The sequence below is a fragment of the Falco rusticolus genome, chromosome 5, assembly GCF_015220075.1.
Source record: "Falco rusticolus isolate bFalRus1 chromosome 5, bFalRus1.pri, whole genome shotgun sequence".
NCBI classification, from domain to species: domain Eukaryota; kingdom Metazoa; phylum Chordata; class Aves; order Falconiformes; family Falconidae; genus Falco; species Falco rusticolus.
Genome location: NC_051191.1, coordinates 1,726,785 through 1,745,564, shown reverse-complemented (window position 1 = coordinate 1,745,564; position 18,780 = coordinate 1,726,785). Strand labels below are relative to the sequence as shown.

General features: G+C 41.7%; 1 protein-coding gene across 6 annotated transcripts in view; it reads left to right on the top strand.

Annotated features, from left to right (window-relative positions):
• The window catches only part of CELSR1 (cadherin EGF LAG seven-pass G-type receptor 1), a 173,123-nt gene that overhangs the window by 65,483 nt on the left and 88,860 nt on the right, over nt 1-18,780 (top strand). For all 6 annotated transcript variants that reach the window (XM_037389456.1, XM_037389455.1, XM_037389454.1 and 3 more), the window contains exon 2: nt 4,631-5,269. In XM_037389456.1, coding sequence (XP_037245353.1) covers nt 4,631-5,269 — 639 coding nt within the window. The remainder of the gene's footprint in view (nt 1-4,630; nt 5,270-18,780) is intronic.

Here is an 18,780-nt window from a genome sequence, read left to right as displayed (position 1 = left end):
GGCTGCTACTCATGGGCATGCCTGCTACTTATGATCTGGGAAGAGCAAGAGGTTATTTGAACATATGGAGTGTCCTTATTCTGTGTTTTGCTAGCCAAGGAGTTTGCATGACTGTCGTAAACTGTGATATTTGTTATTTCCAGATGCGTTACAAGGCAGCATTAGAATAGCTTTGGGTTGAGATATTTATGAAAGAAAGCTCTGATGCTAAAGTATTTATATAAAATATGCAGCTTTCATAATTAGCCTAAGACTTTTGTATGTAATAAGCCAAAAAAGTGTTAATTATTTTATTTCTGCCAACCTTAAAAACAAACAAAAGAACCTTTCTGGCCAGGTGCTGCCATTGCCAAATACGCATTTCATTTAAACTTTGCTGTGTTTACTTTTCTACATAATAAAATTCTTTCCTTTATGGACTGCCAGAAGATGGAAAGCTGAGATTACAGTCTCATATTTGATTAGGTTTGTCATAAAGGTAATCATGAAACAATGACTAAATAATCAATTTTTTCTTATTAATGTATTTTAGAGAGGTTCAAGCTTTTGTCAGCCTTCCTGTCTTCTCTTTTCTTTGTAAAGGGTCAGGGTATATGGTTGCTATTAAATCTTTTCGTTAGTTTGATTGAGGATGAAGATGAGTAGTTCTGTTTTTAAGGACCCTGTTTAGCAATGACAATGGTACAAAAGACAACAGTCTGGTTTGCTTTCCACCTTCTAGAGATACCTCTTGTAGAAAGTATACATAAAACAATATTGCTAGGATATAAAAACATTGTGCAGGGACTGCATTTGCAACAAACACCTTCTCCTGTGCAGCCACCTGGCTGTCCAGAATCCTCTTTGTCCATTCACTGATGTGTGAGATGCTGAGAGTCTTTATTTTAATTTTTTACCTTGTTTTTTTATAAATAGGGCTGCAACATCTTTTAAAAGATTCATTAGGGATATTTATGTTCCCTTCATTACCCCAGTATCTCAGCATTTCATCATCTGCACCCACTACTTCACAGTGTACATCTAAGTGCCATTATCCCCATTTTGCAGAAGAGAAACTCAAGGACAGAGTGGCAGAAGCCATTGGTACAAGGGTTTTAGGAGCCAAGTCCACAAAAGGATGAGTCAAATCCTGTCTTTGTCCTTGGTCTGTCCTGAGTTTCCCTTTTCTCAGGCTATCCGAGTGGCAGTGGCTTGAGCTGCTACAATCCAGGCTGTCTGCTCAAGCGACTCTTAGCAAATTGCCTATGCGTCCCATCTGCCAGCATGGCCTGCGTGTGTTTAGAGCCCCTTCAGAAAGACTCGGGCATCCAGACGGTTTGCTGAAGCCAAGCAGATGATGGCTGTGAGAACCAGTGACAGCTAAGCCTTGCATATGTGCATGTATTCATCTGTGTGAAGATCTCCTCCAAAGAGTAAAGTGCAGCCAGAGTTTCTCCTGTGCAGCATCACTTGAAGGGTGTTTCACACCCCTGACTGAAGCCATCTTGTGTCTGCCAAAACATGATGGGACTTTTTATAGCCCTATTATAAGACCTTTGAAAAATCAGGTCGTTAAGAGCCTTTTTAGCAAAATTAACAGACTGGTTGTGTATGTATATCGGATAGCTGCATATGGTAAGCATGTCAGACAGTGAAAGGCCATAAAGTATTATCACTCTATAAAATAATACTTCCTAATATTATTTTTCTGACATTTCTGGCAGTAAACATTTGAAACTTTCATGGAGTATTACACTTGTGAATCTCAAAACATATACACTATTGTGTATTTAGTATTAATTCAATTCCCATTAAAGATGAGGACAGAATTTCCACCTTCTTTATTGCACTTGTTCCAGCCCTCAAAGTGAATGTTGTCTGTTGAAAGTAGAATAGATACTAATTCGGTCCCATAAAACCACAGATTGTTTCCACTTTCCACGAATTTCTGAATGAATAGCTGATCAGATCCCATGATGCTACTCTAGACTTGCTGGTGATATGAAAGAGGCGCTTGTCCAGCCGGCTGTATAGCTGTGCCGCTCTTTTGTCGCCTATAGTACACATGCTCAGCTCCTTTTTACTCTCTTTTTATTTTAACGCTCTGCAACAGGGCTGCATAAAGCTGAATTGGCTTTTAAAACACGACTTTATTTTGCAGCTATATGTCTGTGTCCGGTTTTCTTTTGTGCTGCCTGCGGAACAAGGAGGCTGTGTGGTATCTGACACCGGGCTTTTTCCAGTGATTTATTAACTGTGTCAGAATAGCTGTTGTGAATGCTGGGAAGCTCTTGCGTATTGTGACAGTTGATATTGATTATGACAGTTTGTAGACTCCAGTGCGTTGTCAGACAGTGGATCGTATTTTGTCTTCTTACTATACATACCATGGGCTATAGATCATAGTGTTTTCTTAAGAAAAGGACTCATTGTCAGGCTTTCTCGCTGGTATGAGAGAACTTCTGTAGTGTATTGTGCAACAAATAGCAAAATAGTTCAGGCACCCTATGGGACAGGCAGGCAAATGTCAATTGCTTTAGGGGAAAAAAAAAAAAAAGTGAATAGTTTGTTCTGCTTCTGGCCTTTCAGGGGAATGAGCTGTGCAGTTGACAGAAGTGGGTAAACTAGTCCGAGGAAGTCATTTATGAAAATACGGTGCATCCTGTATTGTCCGATGGCCAGAAATCCACAGGCCGTGGAGGAGGTTGCAGTGAGGATTTTGGCTACCAGTCGTTTTTAAAGGTTGCCTTGGGTCTTGATGGAGGCTGGAAATGCACATTTCTAGAATGAGTCTGAGGAAGAGGAGATAAAGATTTCTGCAAACTTGGGAGAAAGTGAAAGCTGGCATGTGAGCTTCTGTGAGGGGCACATCAAACAGATCACCTCAAATAATGACCTCTTCTGACTGTTTGGTTTTAGCTAGGCAGTAGGAAAATAACACACGGGAGAAAAGATTTTTCTGTTTGCCTAAAAGCTGCTTCAGTGTGGAAAAAAGTCAACAGCTGAGCTTTTACAGGCAACCTGATCAGGAGGAGGGAGTCAAGAGCCATTCGGTTAGTTATGCTGCCATAATTTACTGTATTGCTACTATATTATTGGAGGAAAAATCTTCCAACAATACATTTCTTTTTAAAACAAAACAGTACTTGTGGTGTAGTGGTGACAGTGAAAAGGACAGGAGCCATTTCTGATTTTTCTCTTCTTGAAAGATCTTTTTTAAGAGACCATAATGGGTCATAAACTTACACTCTGAGATAATAAACCTTAGGAAAATGACCATTAGCAATTGGTGCTCTCAGAATTTTGATCTCACACTGGGTTTAGATTGATTCGAATGTAGTTTCTGCCACAATTTTACATTGAAGTGATTCAAAATCCATTTCCACACATACCTTATATGGTTTAACCGATATAAATGTAATAGCAGGTTACTTGTGAAATTATTATTTCTGGGATCCTTTGAGCCAAGACTATGTCACTGAGCTGGGACCTAGTGGAACTGGCCACTCAAACCAGTTCTTTCCTCTCATGACATGAACTCACCCCCATTTCTGGTTGTTTTTTACACTATGAGATCTAAGAAGGAACGTTTCCTATCAGAAGCCGATTTTGATCTCTCCTGGGATTTCTAGATGCTGCTCTAATACTAACCATATTTTCTGTAATGCGATCTGTATTTTAATGAGTCCTTAATGTTAGCAAGGAGACAGAATTAAACTAAGTGGTTTGGTTTCAGTGATGATGCAACATCCCATTCCATGCTCCCATTGAATTTGGCTTAATTATAGTACTCACTGTCATAATTATATTTCGTAATGATAGAATGTTCTAGAATTTGTACATTCACAGCGCTACTGTAAGCCTCAGGGTGTACTGAGATTTTACAGTGGTATCTCTCAATCCACTGTCAGGAATTACTGCTATACATTTATGGGTTTTATTGCAGAACATCCCCAGCAATATCAGAAATGCTTTGTAGTAAGGATAGTATGGAAGAGATTTTAAATGTCTGCTTTTCACTGCAGGTGTATTTTATATGATTATTTTTTTTCTAATTTTTGTAAAGCATTTTGAAGAAGTTAGGTGAGAAGAATAAAGAAGTTCAGGTGTTCAAATGTGAAGACTTGTTTCCTTAGGTGACTTAGTATCTAAAACTCTGGTCACACTTCTCTGTGCATAAATCTGGTTCCTTAAGCCTAAGACCACATCTGGAGAAGATAATTTTGGTGTTGTGCTGTGAAAAGCGACAGCTTCCCAGCACTGTTGTAGACTAGCAGTGACTTGTATAAAGATCCATTCAGCGGCTATCGTGAGAGGCCCCCTGCCCTTGGTTTGCCTTTGGCCATCCTGGGACTCTCAGGTTGCCTGTTTCCTCACTAGCCCTTGCCAGTTGTTTGCCAGGGATGTTCTCCAGGTGTTCTGGACTCTTTGAGATGTCTCTGGTCCTTTGAGTTGCAATCCTTAAGGTATTTTCATTTTCCTGAGTAAAGGCATTGGTAGTCGCTGGAGAAGGTGGATATATTTCCCTCTCCCATCCCAGTGCCCTAAAATGCCTCACAGGTCCGTTTTATTTCCAGGAGACTGCAGGAGCCTCCTTGTCCATAGGCAGAAGCCTGCTCTCTGACATCACTGTTATCTTTCTTCCCTTCAGATGGTGTCCACAGTGTCACGGCAGTCTGCACCCTGCGTGTCACCATCATCACGGATGACATGCTCACCAACAGCATCACGGTGCGGCTGGAGAACATGTCCCAGGAGAGGTTCCTTTCTCCCCTACTGTCCCTGTTTGTGGAGGGGGTGGCAACAGTGCTCTCCACTGCCAAGGATGGCATCTTTGTTTTCAACATCCAGAATGACACAGACGTCAGCTCCAATATCCTGAATGTGACCTTCTCAGCTTTGCTCCCTGGTGGTATTCGAAACAAGTTCTTCCCCTCTGAGGACCTGCAGGAGCAGATCTACCTCAACAGGACCCTGCTGACCATGATTTCCACACAGAGGGTGCTGCCCTTTGATGACAATATCTGTTTGCGTGAGCCCTGTGAGAACTACATGAAGTGCGTCTCCGTCCTGAAGTTTGACAGCTCGGCACCGTTCATCAGCTCCAACACCGTCCTGTTCCGCCCCATCCACCCCATCAACGGGTTGCGGTGCCGATGCCCCCCAGGCTTCACAGGCGACTACTGTGAGACAGAGATTGACCTCTGCTACTCCAACCCTTGTGGGAGCAATGGGCTATGTCGAAGCCGAGAAGGGGGCTACACTTGTGAATGCTACGAGGACTTCACTGGTATGTGTTTATCTTATCTTTGACCCATGATTTATATGTTAGACCATCAGCCAGGCCAGCTCTGTGTCAAGCTGAAATTGCTGACATTCTTAGTCAAAGGGAGAAAAACTCCTGGCGCTGCCTTCTAGCCAGGAGAAGGCTTGTGAGTGTCACACATCACTTAGGGTAAGTCCCATATCTCTGTGCATGCCTGGTGGTAGGAACCATGCCTTGCTCCAGGTCATGCAGGGGGCCCAACAGCTGCTGAAGTGATTTCCAGCGTGTGAATTTCTGTGCAGGATGCTTTATGCAAGTGTATTTCTTCTGTCTGGAAGGTAAAAAGTGGGACACAACCCCTGGTTCCTGCTTTTGCGTGTTAAAGCCTTCCTGGTCCCTTAGGAGTCCCCTCATGCCAGGGCATAAGTGGGGGTGCCCAGCCTCTGTAGGACATCATGAACCCTTGGTCGTCAGCCAGTGCTGAGCATGCAGATGGTTCACGGTCCCAGGAAACTGCACATTTATGGGAAAAATACACACTTATGGGAAATACTACAAGTCAGCTCCGGTTTGTAAATGTCCAGATAGACTCCAGAAGGGAGCTGCTTCCAGGCCTGTCTCCAGCAGCCTGCTGAGGAACGTACTTTGCCTCATCGTGGACATGACAGCTAATAAAGATCAAAGTTCTGCTTCTCAAATACTCCAGAGAAGTTACGAAAGAATATTAGCTGAATGCTTTCTGGTGCTTCAGTAAAGTCAGTGGGATTATTTATGTGTTTGAAATTGCACACGCATTTAAGCATTCTGCACTGACTTGCTGCTGGCTGTAATTTACGCTGACGGCTCAGCAATGTCTGCTGTGACCCCTGCAAATGAGGGGTGAAACAGAGGGGGCTCTTCCCTATGCTGCCTCTCACTACTGAAGTTATAAAAAATTCAAAACATAAATCATTTAAGTCTCCATGTGAAAAAAATCTGGATGATGTGTATGCCTACTGAGCTGGATCCAGCCCTCTAGGTGGAAGGGTTTTCCTTCCCTTTCTCTTTCTTTTGGCCCAGGGCTGTAATTAAAGATGTGGTGGTGGAACGAGCCAGGAGTCAGGGAGCAGGGACATGGCCACAGCAGGTGAACTGGGCTTTTCCCAGCAGAGGGGACAGGAGATGCTCCCCAAGATCAGAGTGGGGCTTAGGGCAGCAGGACCTTCCTAAGGAGATGCAAACTCTTTGCCTGACTGGTGAAGCCCTGAATAGAGCTGTGAGATCATGGGGATATTTGGTCTTTGTTAAGGAGCAATTTTCCTGCCGGGCTTCTCATGAACGACTTCCACAGTGTAGTACATTATGAAGTCCATTATCCATTACACACGGCTAATGCAAAATACGTGCAGCACTGGGTATCACAAAATAGGTTTTATGACCAGTTAACTTCATTTAACATTTTATGTACTGTTACACTGTAAAGAGGAATGTCTAGAAGTAATAAGTTTCATTAAACAAAGATACGCATGTAAATAGAGTTAATTCATCCATGTCTTAGGTTTTTGAATGACATGCAGTCCTTCATCACATTTTGAGGGGGTTTTGCTAGAAATCTTCGGGGGAAAAAAGGCTAAATAAACTTTAAAAATTAAAGAGCATAATCTTATATTAATAATTGATAAACATATTTAATAATTAACGCTGTAGTCAGAAGAGACATGGTACATATTTTGAGGAGAGGCACCATATTATTCATACACAAAGAAGGATTTGATCTGTAACTGTATTTGCAGTTCATAATTTGAGTTAAAAATTAACTGTCCTGCTGCCAGGATATTAAAATAATCAGAAGTTAAGGAGTCAGTGCTGCTTATAGTCTTGCCATCTTTAGGTTTCAGAGTTAACTACACTTCAGTGAAATACTTTATTCTTCAGGACAGTTCAGGTCATGATTGCAGTCAGGTTGGCCAGGGGAAAACACACTCAGCCATGATCAAGAGGGCTCTGGAATTATCCTCTAAATTGATACAAATATTGAATATTTCTGTTTAATTGCTGAATGAATGCAGTAGGAATTTAGTATCTTCTCTGTGGTTGGTTGATGCTACATTAGTGCCTTTAGACTTCGTGTTACATGACAGTGTTTTTTCCATCAGACCTGAGACACCCACATATAGTGGTCATTAGTTGGTTGATTTTCATCCCCTTTACAGAACAAGGTAGAAAATGTTATCAACAAGTAATCTATTATCAGAAATATTCTATGAAGATGCATTATTGAATCTTGTTCCAGTCTCCTTTAAGAAATGTTATGTTACCTCTGATTTTTGTCCTTTCTTCAAATACATTCATATCCATTTGCATGTTCAGTTTATATCTATTAATCATAATACTGTGGTTTCCACTTGTATATATATATATTTATTGTTTACAAGTATCCAGATTTTATATCCATTTAATATTTAGACAGCATAGATTGGTTTCAATGGTAGCAGTGTGTATTGGCTCACAGCATGCAGCGATCGTAAATCAGAATGAGCAGAGAATTGCTAAGGCTGGAAGTCAGGAGGTTCTGGTATTAGTGAAATGTTACCACAGTATTAACTCAGTGTAGCAACATACCACTATGAATACTTACAAATATTTGAATTAACTGTAAAAGATGAAATATGAATGATAATAGTCAATGAAATGCAGCCTGCTCTGGGAGCTCTCATGTTTCCATTTCCCAATTAAGAGCCTACGTAGAAAAATAATTACAAGAAAATACTAAGATCTGTCATCTCTCTGGGGAGATATGCTGCAACTTGATGAGAAATCACTACACAATCATAACCCTGTACTGAATCTATGCAACTGGTCACCTGTTAAAAATACAGGGTTTATTTCCTGTAGAAGGTAATTACGTCCTATCTTAAATGGATGGAATTTCCTCCTGTTTTTCCACCCTGCTTTGAAGCCCTCCATTTGTTTGGATGTAATTGTTAGTCATTTATACATGATGAAAGTTTCTCTGTCTTCAGGAGTCTTCTGTTACGGGCACGAAGGTAAATTGAGCTCCTATAAGATATTTCTGAAACCTGATTACTGGCTAGTTTGGGGTGATTTGGAATTAGCTTCTCTTCCTGCGAAGTAAGGAGGTGCGTGAATGACGTAAGGAGGTGAGTGAAGGAGGACATATATTTTTAATCATGTTTTTTCAGAATAGTGACCCCTTTAACTCTTCTTTATGTACAAATTAGTGTAGAGAAGTGAACAATGTACACGCTAACAATCATGTCATTGACAGCAGGGAGCTGTGTGCCTGGCTAGAGGGTTAAAGGGTGGAGTTTAAGTTAAACAAACAAATTTAATGAACACTAGGAAAGGCTGTGTAATTTTTCCAGCTTTAATTTCATGGATCTTGGAGTGCTTCAGTAGTAGCTGAGATGAACTATGGGTGAAGGCTTGGACAGAGGTGGAATTGTCTGTACTTCCCAGGGGCAAACACCATGTTCGGAGGCATGGTTGCCACAGGGGTTCCCAAATGAGCTGCACTTCCAGCCCCATCCTGGTGCCTCCTATAGAGCATACCATTGCAGCCATGAGTCGCCACCTTTAAGGGTGTGAATTCCTACAATTTCTGCCCTGCCAGGAGTAGGTGCCTCCTGCCACTGCTGGGTCCTCCGGCAGCTCTCTACACAATTTTATGCCTGCTGTCCTTCTGCCTAGGAGCTGCTGTGACCATTCTCTTCTACGGTCGTGCTCCCAAGAAGTACAGTTTAATTGGCACAGAACAAAAGCCCTCCGATGAGGAAAAAAAAAAAAAAAAGCAACCCACCCCTGTAATGTTCCCACAGTTCTCCTTAGCATATGGCGTTCTCTCTGCCTCCTTTGCTATGTAACCCCTGGCAAGGAGCAATTTCTAGAGAAAAAGATCGTCGGAGAATTTCCCATATCCTCTGCATCTCTGCTTGGATTTCACTTCAGAAAGGGGAGAAATCTTAAGTGGTTGTAAATCTTCTAGTAATCAAATACAGCAATTAGAGATCTTTTACATGTTATACTTTTTTTCCTCCTAATTTATTTTTGTGATACTGTATTGCCATGAGGAATCATGACATCTAATGTGGCCACTGTGAATTCTGATTTTGTGTCACGAGAAGGTAATTATAGCTCTTTCACAATGTCATGCCAGAAGTTCCTATTCATATTGTTTAGTAAGTTCTCAGCATTTGGCTTTTGCAAACGTAAAGCAGTAAAAGTAAACATGAAGATTTGCTTCTGTGTTATCTTTACTTATATCCATTCTTCAGATAGTGATTTCTCAGCTCAGTCTGATACCAGAGTTTCATTTTTCAGGCCAGAGAGGTTTATTTGGGAGAATTTCAGCTTTCAAGTAGCCAAATCTGGCAGCCAGGGTAGCCATAATGACTGTTTTATCTTGGGCGAGGGGGTCTGAAATTCCACTCTTGGTTACACTTACGCAGCTCCACTGGAGTGGTGGGGATCACGTGTGTCTAACAGCCGAATCTTGTACAGCAAATCTGAGTTCGGTTCATTCAGGTTCCTTACTGCATCTTTAACTCCTTGTTTACCTTATAAACCACCACGGTTTATTGACAGCAAGGCTGAAAAGATTATCCTCCCAGGGTTGTGGGGCTTTGCTACCACTTTCAAACAGCTGTGACCAAGTTTATCTTTAGTACAAAACACCAAATAAGAAATTCTGTCATTCCCAAACACTCCCATAAATTTAGGGACATTGTCCACAGTATGAGACAGCTTTGTGTGTCATCTCTGTGAGACCTTATTCATATGTTAAGGCAACGCAGTCAAGGTACTAAGATGTTTTGTATTGTTGCTGCTGTAACAATGTCCCTTCAAAGTTCTACTACTGGATTCCAGGTGCATTTATATAATAAAGAGATGAAAACAGCTTAGGCAAGGTCTAATACTGTAAAAAATAGTATATTCAGTTTCAAGAGTTTAAATATAATTACAGTTATTAGGGTGCTTGGTGTTCGACACTATTTAAAATTTTATTTGCACAGAATTTAAAGGCTGTACATTTTCCCATTTGCAAAAAGTTGTACCAATTTTTATGAAGTTTTTCTGCTGATTTTAGATGCAGGAAAAGTCGAGGAAGAGTGCTGACTATCAGCCTTTTAATAACTTCTGTTGTTTCTCAGTGCCTCAGAGGAAAGCATACTTGGTTGTGTGTCCTTGCAGTTTCTGTATGGCAATACTGTGAGAAAGCTTGTGTAGGGTGGTTGCACACTGGTCAAGGTCTGCATAATGCTGGCGGTCTAGACGTTTTTCTTCTTTTTCAGCAGTGCTATGCCATGCCATTGTTTCGATGTTTGTAGTGAAACTAGGTCTTCATAACTGCAACACAATTTCCCTTTGATTGCTGTGGGCCTGTCACTCTGCAGCTGAGATAACTTTTTCACATCTGATGGAGAGATTAATGATCATCCACTTATAAGATCTTTCTTTACAATTAGTACTCCTTAGTTTTGTTCTCAGCACAGATGTCCCAGCACAGTCTTTTCTATCAGTCTTCAACTTTCTCAGCCTCATCAGCATGGCATTTTTGTGGGGAAAGCCGTCTTCTGCTTTTACTGAATAAGCAGACATCACCACTGGTTTAGATGTAGCAAGCTGTGTCCCTGCAGCTGGCAGCAGTTGCATATAGAGGGGTACCTCTGTTTCCTCTCAGCCTGTGGCCCCTTTCAAGCCTCCAGGGCCTTGCAGCGCTGGGGTGGCTGGCAAGGGCCCCGTCAGCAGTCAGTGGATGGTCCAGAAGCAGACCTTAACTCCTCCAAACATTTTTCAGAGCATGACTGGTGCAAAAGCTGGAAAAGCCTGTCCATTTCTCTTTTTATGATCTTCACCACTCAGCTATGTACTGTGAGACATAGGGTCTCATAAATCTCACTCTCAGTGCTTTGAAGTTTCCCCATTGCATTTACTCATGCCAAAAAGCAATGAACCCCAGATGTCGTCTCATGAGCTGACTTAGTATCTAAATATATAAGGAACCCATAGAACCTATTCTTTGCAATTAGCCATGGATAGTAAGTCTTCCATTGGCTACTGGACAGTGTGCACCGCATTTGAAAAGCACAGCAGTCAGTTGTGCTATTTACTTTTCTTTCTCTCCTTTTAGCGTGATGTCCATTTTGTGTCATGAAATACTGAAAATAAGTATTAGTTTTGGACGTTCACATTAAGAAGTATCACGTGGCAAAATTCTTGGTGTTGGGTCTGTGTATATTGTCAGAGAACTATGACTTCAGATCATTACAAGCTGTAGCTATACAAAACACTTTTCATCTAGGGATGTCTATGGACCCTGCAAAAGTTATTAACAGCAAAGGAAACCTCTGAGACACCCCTTTGAGCAAGAGGGTGCTGTCCCCCTCACCAAATGTATGGGAAGCTGAGGCACAGCATCTTTGTCTCTTCCAGGTCACATAAAAGCGGTTAGTGGCAAGTCCAGAGCAGCTGATGCAGCTCCCCTGGGCCATTCCTGGGCTGCCCCATGGCTGGAAGCCCAGGGGAGATCCCCATGAAAGACATTTCTGTCCTGATGCAGACTCCCGGCAGAAGCCCGTGTGCCCACTTGCCTGCTGTGTTTAACTTGGGGATTTATTGTGCATGTTGAAATGGGTCCTTGCTTCTTTTTGTGGCAAGGCTCACTGTTCATGCATGCAGGGACGGGGCCAGCACGCCACAGCCTTATGGCTGGACCCAAGTGATGCTGGGTTGGACCGGAGGCTATGGCCCAGGTAGCAGAACTGCAGGACTGCTTGCTCCAGAAGATAACCAAAATAATAAAACCGAAGTAAAGTTATATTTTTATATAACACAGTCAAAAGCTGAAGTCTGCTAAACTTCTAGATATTGTGATGTTTCTGTTGATTATATTCCTGTCCATGTCACCAAGTCACAGGAGATGAATGTTGCAAATCTGGAGTCTATATCAGATTCACAGGATGTGCTGTTTGCCACTTCTATAGGTGGATTTTTATCTGGAGGATATGCCCTTCAGCCAGTCTTCATCCTATGCTCACTCGTCAGGATGCAAAAAGCCTTTTCTAATTGGATTGCTACGGTGTATTTGTTGACAGTTCAGTTCTCAAATGGTGTAAATGGCCTGCAGCCTTCACATCAATCTGCTGTGCCTTTTCCTAAACCCAGGCAAAGAGTTTTATTGCATTACCCTCATCCTGATGTGCATAACCTAGCTACTGTTTAAAGTTTGAAAGTTTTCCCAGTCATGTATGAAGCCACCCTCGCCCCCACCCCGAGATGCTGCACGTGGGATGATCTTTGATTCAGCTGAACTGCTGCAAGTGCCGGGGGTTCAGATGCCTCTTCTGGAGCCTTGCGTCTTATCCTCCTTGCCCGTGGAAATACTTACACTGATCAAAGTCCTTTGCTGTCATGTGGAAACCTAGCTACAGACTTAATGTTGTGTTTGTTCTTTTTAATTAGTTTTAGAACAGTTGGACAAGACTTCTGTTCTTACCGAGTGCTTCCGCAATGGAGGTGCGGTGAGTGCTTTGTAAAAGCAAGCCGCAGATCACACAGAATGTCATCACTTAGCCCTCGCTTCAGAAGCTACCTTAGTAATTAATCTCCAGTATACTTATGAATTCAGCTCTTCCAAACAGTTCAGGATCTAAGAAATCCTCCATACTGATTCCAGCTTACCTTCTTTTGTTTCTCCTGAAGACAGCTGTGTGGCTGGCCTGTTCTTCTCTTCATTTAGCCACTCCCCTCATTTGTCACCTGCAGAGTTTATCACTGATGATTTTGCACTTTCTCTCCCATCGTTGATAACTTCAGGTAGCACGTAGCTAAAATACAATACCCAGAGAACTTGGCCGATAACCTGTTTGAAGATGGTTCCATGCATACAATTACATTTTTACACCTACTCGCTATTAATGCCATCGATGTCTGTTAGAGTACGGCACAATATGGAGAGGAGGTAGGTTCTTATTGCAGGCTCTATGGTGGGTGTCAGGTCAGGGAGCTCGCAGACGTGAGATGCCTGCAAGCACACGCCGTGGCATGACGGTGTTACAGCTGCCCCAGCTCTTCTACAATGTAGGTGTTTTAACATCAAGCCCTTATGGCCAGATACGGTTGGGGTTGGAGATCATCTAGTCCAGCCCTCCTGCCACCGCTAACATTGGCTTCAGTCTCTTTTGTGAAAAGTCAAATCTCATTAAATCCCTGATGTGAAAATAACACATTTGACCCTGAAGCCATGCCAAGCTAAGCTCATGTTTGCTGTCAGGCAGCTAACTTTACATAAGCAAGGCAAATTGCTAACCTGGTGTGGGTACCTGCCTGCCTCTGGCACCTGACCTCTCCTTCCCACCTCCTGGCAAGAAAGCATCCTCTGAGGATGAGCTTATCGGTTAGCCGTGGTCAGTGGGAGAGAGACACGTACCGAGCACCTCAGCCTTCCTATTGGCATTCTGGTTAACAGTGGACTGGTCTAAGTTTAGGGTTCCCTTTGTTCTAGCATACGTGAAATCTCTTGTGTCTTTAACCTCCTATACATATATTTCTTTTTGAATGATCTTGCTCTGTCAGCTTTCAGCAGTTTTTAGGCTCTTGACTTGTACTCCTGGTTTTATATTGATGGGATTTCTGTTACCACACCTAAATGGGAGTTGCAATTCTCCCAGGCTTTTTAAAAACCTTTGTTACAATGCATTTGCTTATCTTCATTGGTATAACTAAAAAAAGTTGAAAGTGGAGCGTAATTATACAAAGTGGAGCTATTTGATATTATAATTTTACAGGTATGTGTAAAACACCTCCTCACTGACGTAGCTGAATTCCCACACACTACCATAATTGTGAACTTATATATGCATTGTAGAACATTGATCTGAGAGAAACTACACACAGAGGTTTGTTTTAATTAAAATATTTTAAGTAGCAGTTTATTAAACAACAGCCAACTTCTCTGTGACCATAGTTTACAATTGTGTTTTTATTACTTGAGCCAAGTTGAGCCTTGTGTAACTTAAGACTTGGGGGGGGGGATTCTCATAGTTTAGTGTCAGAAAGGTTAGCTGAATGAAATTTTAAGCCACACAAATGCATTCTAATACACCCAAACATACACTTGCTAAGTGTCAAAATAGCCTATATATTAGACTATATAAAGTGGGGGGTTTGTCAATGACTAGGTGTCTTCATTGTTTTTTTCCTCACTGAAAACAAATCAAATGGAGAAAAAGGAGAAGAGAAAGGAGGAGAAAAAGCCCAGCAGCTTGCCTTGAAGTTTTTTGTAGGGAAGATAAAATCATAATGAGATACTGTTTTTTTCCAATATGCCTCCTGTTCTGGAAAGCCCCTCACAATGTTCACAGCAGATCAGAGGTGAAGGCTAAAAAAAAAAAGAAATTCCAGGAAGGCTGGAATTAAATATTCTAAAACAAAAAAGAAATCTAACTTTCAAGGAACAAGGTAACAGGACTATTTTTCTCCTGGCTGTAAATTCAAAACTGGGAAGCCCCCTTACAATTCAGTAAGTCTGAATTATGAAGAACATATTGGGCTTCTATACGTATTTGTAATTCCCAAGTTATAAGTTTTTATATTCATCTGTAGATAAACAACAGGAAAGTGGCAGGAAGGATAGTTGGATGCAGAGATGAAGGTATCAGGATAGTGTCCTGTTAGGGAGGAAAAAATTGTAAAGCAGTTTCTTGTGTGTCTGTTCTTTATGTTATGATGATTGAAAGTTTCGACAGTTAGCACCAGACCGAGGCATTTGGCCTTGAACATCAAGATAATTATAGTTCTGCAATACAGTTGTGCAGAGCATGGTGGGAACCACAACCTCATTGTGGTTGCAAATGCTCTTTTGTTTAGAGCATCATGGTTCAGTGCCTGCATCCCAGCCCCTGCTCCTCCTGGGGCAGGTTTTGTTCTGCGACCCGCAGTGTACGGTGCCCCCGAATCACAGCTTCCCAAGCAGCCGTCAGCCTGAATTTTCAGTTTCTAAAAATCGAGATGAAGATAGTTTACTGCAGGCTGTCTCTCAGATTCTCCATAGCAAAGCATATGAGAGCTATTACATAGCATTTTTCAATATAATAATTAAATAACATATTTTAATTAGATGGGACCACCCAGCTTCCAGGGGTCAGCACACTGATGTGCATATTGTAAGGAACATTATTATGAAGATGAGTGTCTTGTATTAATAATCAAACACAATCTAGATGACACTATAATTATTAACTCTTAACAAGACAGTCATCATTTAAAGTGACTTTAAAATAAAAACATATTTTACAAAAAGGCTGAATTTTAATTGGCTAAACTGTTGTAAGAAGAGTTAAATACAAGCTGTGGAAGCTGGCTGGATTAATTTTTTATGAGTCTATTTAAATATGTTTTTGTAAAGTAACTTTTGAATTTCTACCTATTCTGTAGGTTGATTTAGAGATTTTCTGTGCAAGATGTGTGTGACATTACAAGGCCCTTTTCAGCAGTCATTAAGAAAAAGACAGCTTCCTTGATTAAGTTGCTTTTTGTTTTCAGTTTGTGTTCCTGACCTCTGTATGAAATATTTTTGAGGCTACCAAAACATAAGATTATGGGATTATCTTTTTAACCCTAATCCTTTTAATTTGACAAGCAAAAGGGCATTTCTGATTTTTTTCAAAATTTGCCTTCAGTGTATAACAACAAAAATTTGATGAGCATCGGATTGGTTTTGCCAGTTCTATCTACTCTGTCAAGTAAAATCTCTGAACTCCTACAATCTGCAATAAAGACAGTTATACAGTGCTTCTAACTTTCTTATAACCTAATACTTCTCACATAAAATGAAAATATAAAGCTCTGAAATCCTAGCCTCCTAAGGTGTAATTACAATAGTAGATTTACTTTAAGCATGTTTTTCAGTTGCTTTGTTAATATTTTATGGCTGCTCTTCAATTATTCTCACTAACTGGCCATTACCTTCTTTCCACCAGAGCTTCTGGGACCACCTAGGACATTAAGGGGCATCATTTGATTTGAGGTCTGCCTGTTTCTAAATGCCATCATTTTTAGTGTAGCATTGGATTACACAGAAGATGTGAGAGAGATTTTCCTGTGAAAAGTTCTAATTTATGGAAAACACAAATGCAGGCTCTCCCCAGTCTTCCTTTAATAGAGGTGTGCAGGGTTAGCTGCTTCTGCAGTTAATCCCAGCAGGCTGCTGGGGACCAGGGCAGATGGTTTCTTCTGTGCTTTGTCTCTTGTTTTGAGCCAAAACATCAAGCCTGTAACTGCTACATGGAGAAAATGAAACCGGATCTTAGCGGAATAGGGGTTGGACTCTGCTAAAGAAAACAGTAATGTTTGCCGTCGGAAGGGAGACCCTGATCTCCTTGTCCACATACTCCTGAGCCCTTTTCTTTCTTCCTCTCTTTCTGAGGTCAGTTATTTGCAGATACGTTCCCTTTTTCAACTGCTTTGAGGTACTAACTTGCTCAAAAATAAGTGCTAGATATTTCCCCTTTCCTACCAGTTTGGGAACTGGGAGTTGCAGCCCTTTGGTGTCCCCTGTGGAAAGCAGCTTAGGGAAACCAGACTGAAAGTGAGTGGGAAACCTGATGGTGCCTGAAAGCATGTCTGGTTTTCCAACTCAGTTCCTGTTGATAAAAGATGTTATTGCACACACGCCCCTGGCACAGCCACCATGCCTTGCTTGCTTTCCCCATTCATGTAAATAGTTTAATATATTTTGAAAAGCCCAGTGTGAGGTCAAAATGGCCTGTGGAACAAACAGCCTTGGGGAATTAACAGTGCCAGCGGTGGCGTTTGGTGCCCAGTAAAAACTGTAACTGTGTGTGATGAAATAATCTTTTTTTGTCACCTGAGCCGAGGCACGCCGAGTCTGAGTGCCCTTTTGCTTTCTCACTGCTGCCAATGGAGGGTGGTGAGAACTAGGCATGGCAGCTGGTTCCCATGCTGAAGTACCTGCAGGTGCGCAGGGATGCAAATACAGACCAGACTGCAAAGGCTGTCCCAAAGGGAATGTGTCCTACAAGCCCTGGTGGCTGCTCCAGCCTTCGGTTCCCTCCATGTGCCCCTCCTCAAGTAATGCTCCTGGAGATGAAATGAAGGGCATAGAGAGCAGAGAAAACAAAATACAATATCAGATGTATATATAGTAGAGGCAGAGGATGGTTGTTTCTCTTCAAAATAAATGGAGGGGGGGACATTCCTCTGTAAATGAATATGTTATGCAGAGGTGTGTTTTGTTCTTACACCTCCAGCTTTCTCATTGGTTTTAAGGTGGGATTTGAGATTTATTCCAAGACATAATGCAAACTGCAGACACAATGACATAATCTAATTTGAGTTTTATCTTTGACATCTACAGTAATGTTTTCCCCCTGCTAAATACTTCCAAAGATAAAGCTTAGGCTTTTGAAAGGCACTGCTTCATCACCATATCTTACCCCAAATCAGTGCAATTTGCATTATGGTAAATTGTCTTACATGTAAATCTGCCACAGAGTTCAACATAGAATAGACATTTTGGTGCATTTCTTTTCTCTCTTGTGTAGGTTTGCGCTGTCTATAGCCCTGGGTGACAAACAGAATGTAAAAAGGTCTCTAAAGCTTTACTTACAGGTCTAATGCAAAGGGAGATGACACCTTGTGAGGGCACTGTGCATTAGAACAAATGGATCAGTAATTTACAGAGCTGAGAGACAGTTGTAAAATCAGCCGAGAGTAAAGACTAAGACATTAAGAAATTACGTATTGGACTCCACAGAGCAAAACCTGTTGTTAGATAGCTGCAGCAGGCTGAAGGCACGAATGCTTTCTTTCTCATTCCCCCTCCCCCCCCCCCTATCTAAAATACTCAAGAAAAGTGCTTTTCTTCAGCATTTCCTCAGAAGCCTGGGGACGATTATGACCGGTGGCATGTGAGCAGGTGGCAGGGAGAAGCCAGGCACATTGTGTGCTGCTCTGGCCACCTGCCTGAGCCAGGAGAGCAGTGCCCAGGCTTCATGCAGAGATGGCTCTGCATGCCTTTGCCATTGAGCACGCACCCCAGCTCTTCAAAACAACACACTAGGGCTTTTCTGGAGGTATTGGCAGTAATCCGTGGGCTGTAAAATCCCAGATTATCTCTTTTCTCTCCCAAACCATAAGGTGGACTTTAAAATGGAGTGTTTTCTTAAGTGGAAAATGTTGTATTGTGGTGTCTGGCTCCTTGCTCATCAGGGTGAAATAGGGAAAAAAGTCACAATACTTTTGATAAGTGTTGGTAGTGCCTCTGGCTCTTGCACTACTTTTGGCCTCGTTGCTGGAAGGTGAAGGGCAGGTTATCTGGTGTAGACAGAGTGGAAGCTTAATGACTGAGAATTTTTAATCCTCAACAAATATATGAGGAAGAGAGCACAGATATTGAAGACTCAGTCACAACTTTTGTCTGTGCTCTGCTCCTGCCAGCACTGGTAGAAGTTACACAGGAGAACAAGGTCCAGTGACCATTCAAATCGAGCATATATCATCTTGAGAACATGCTC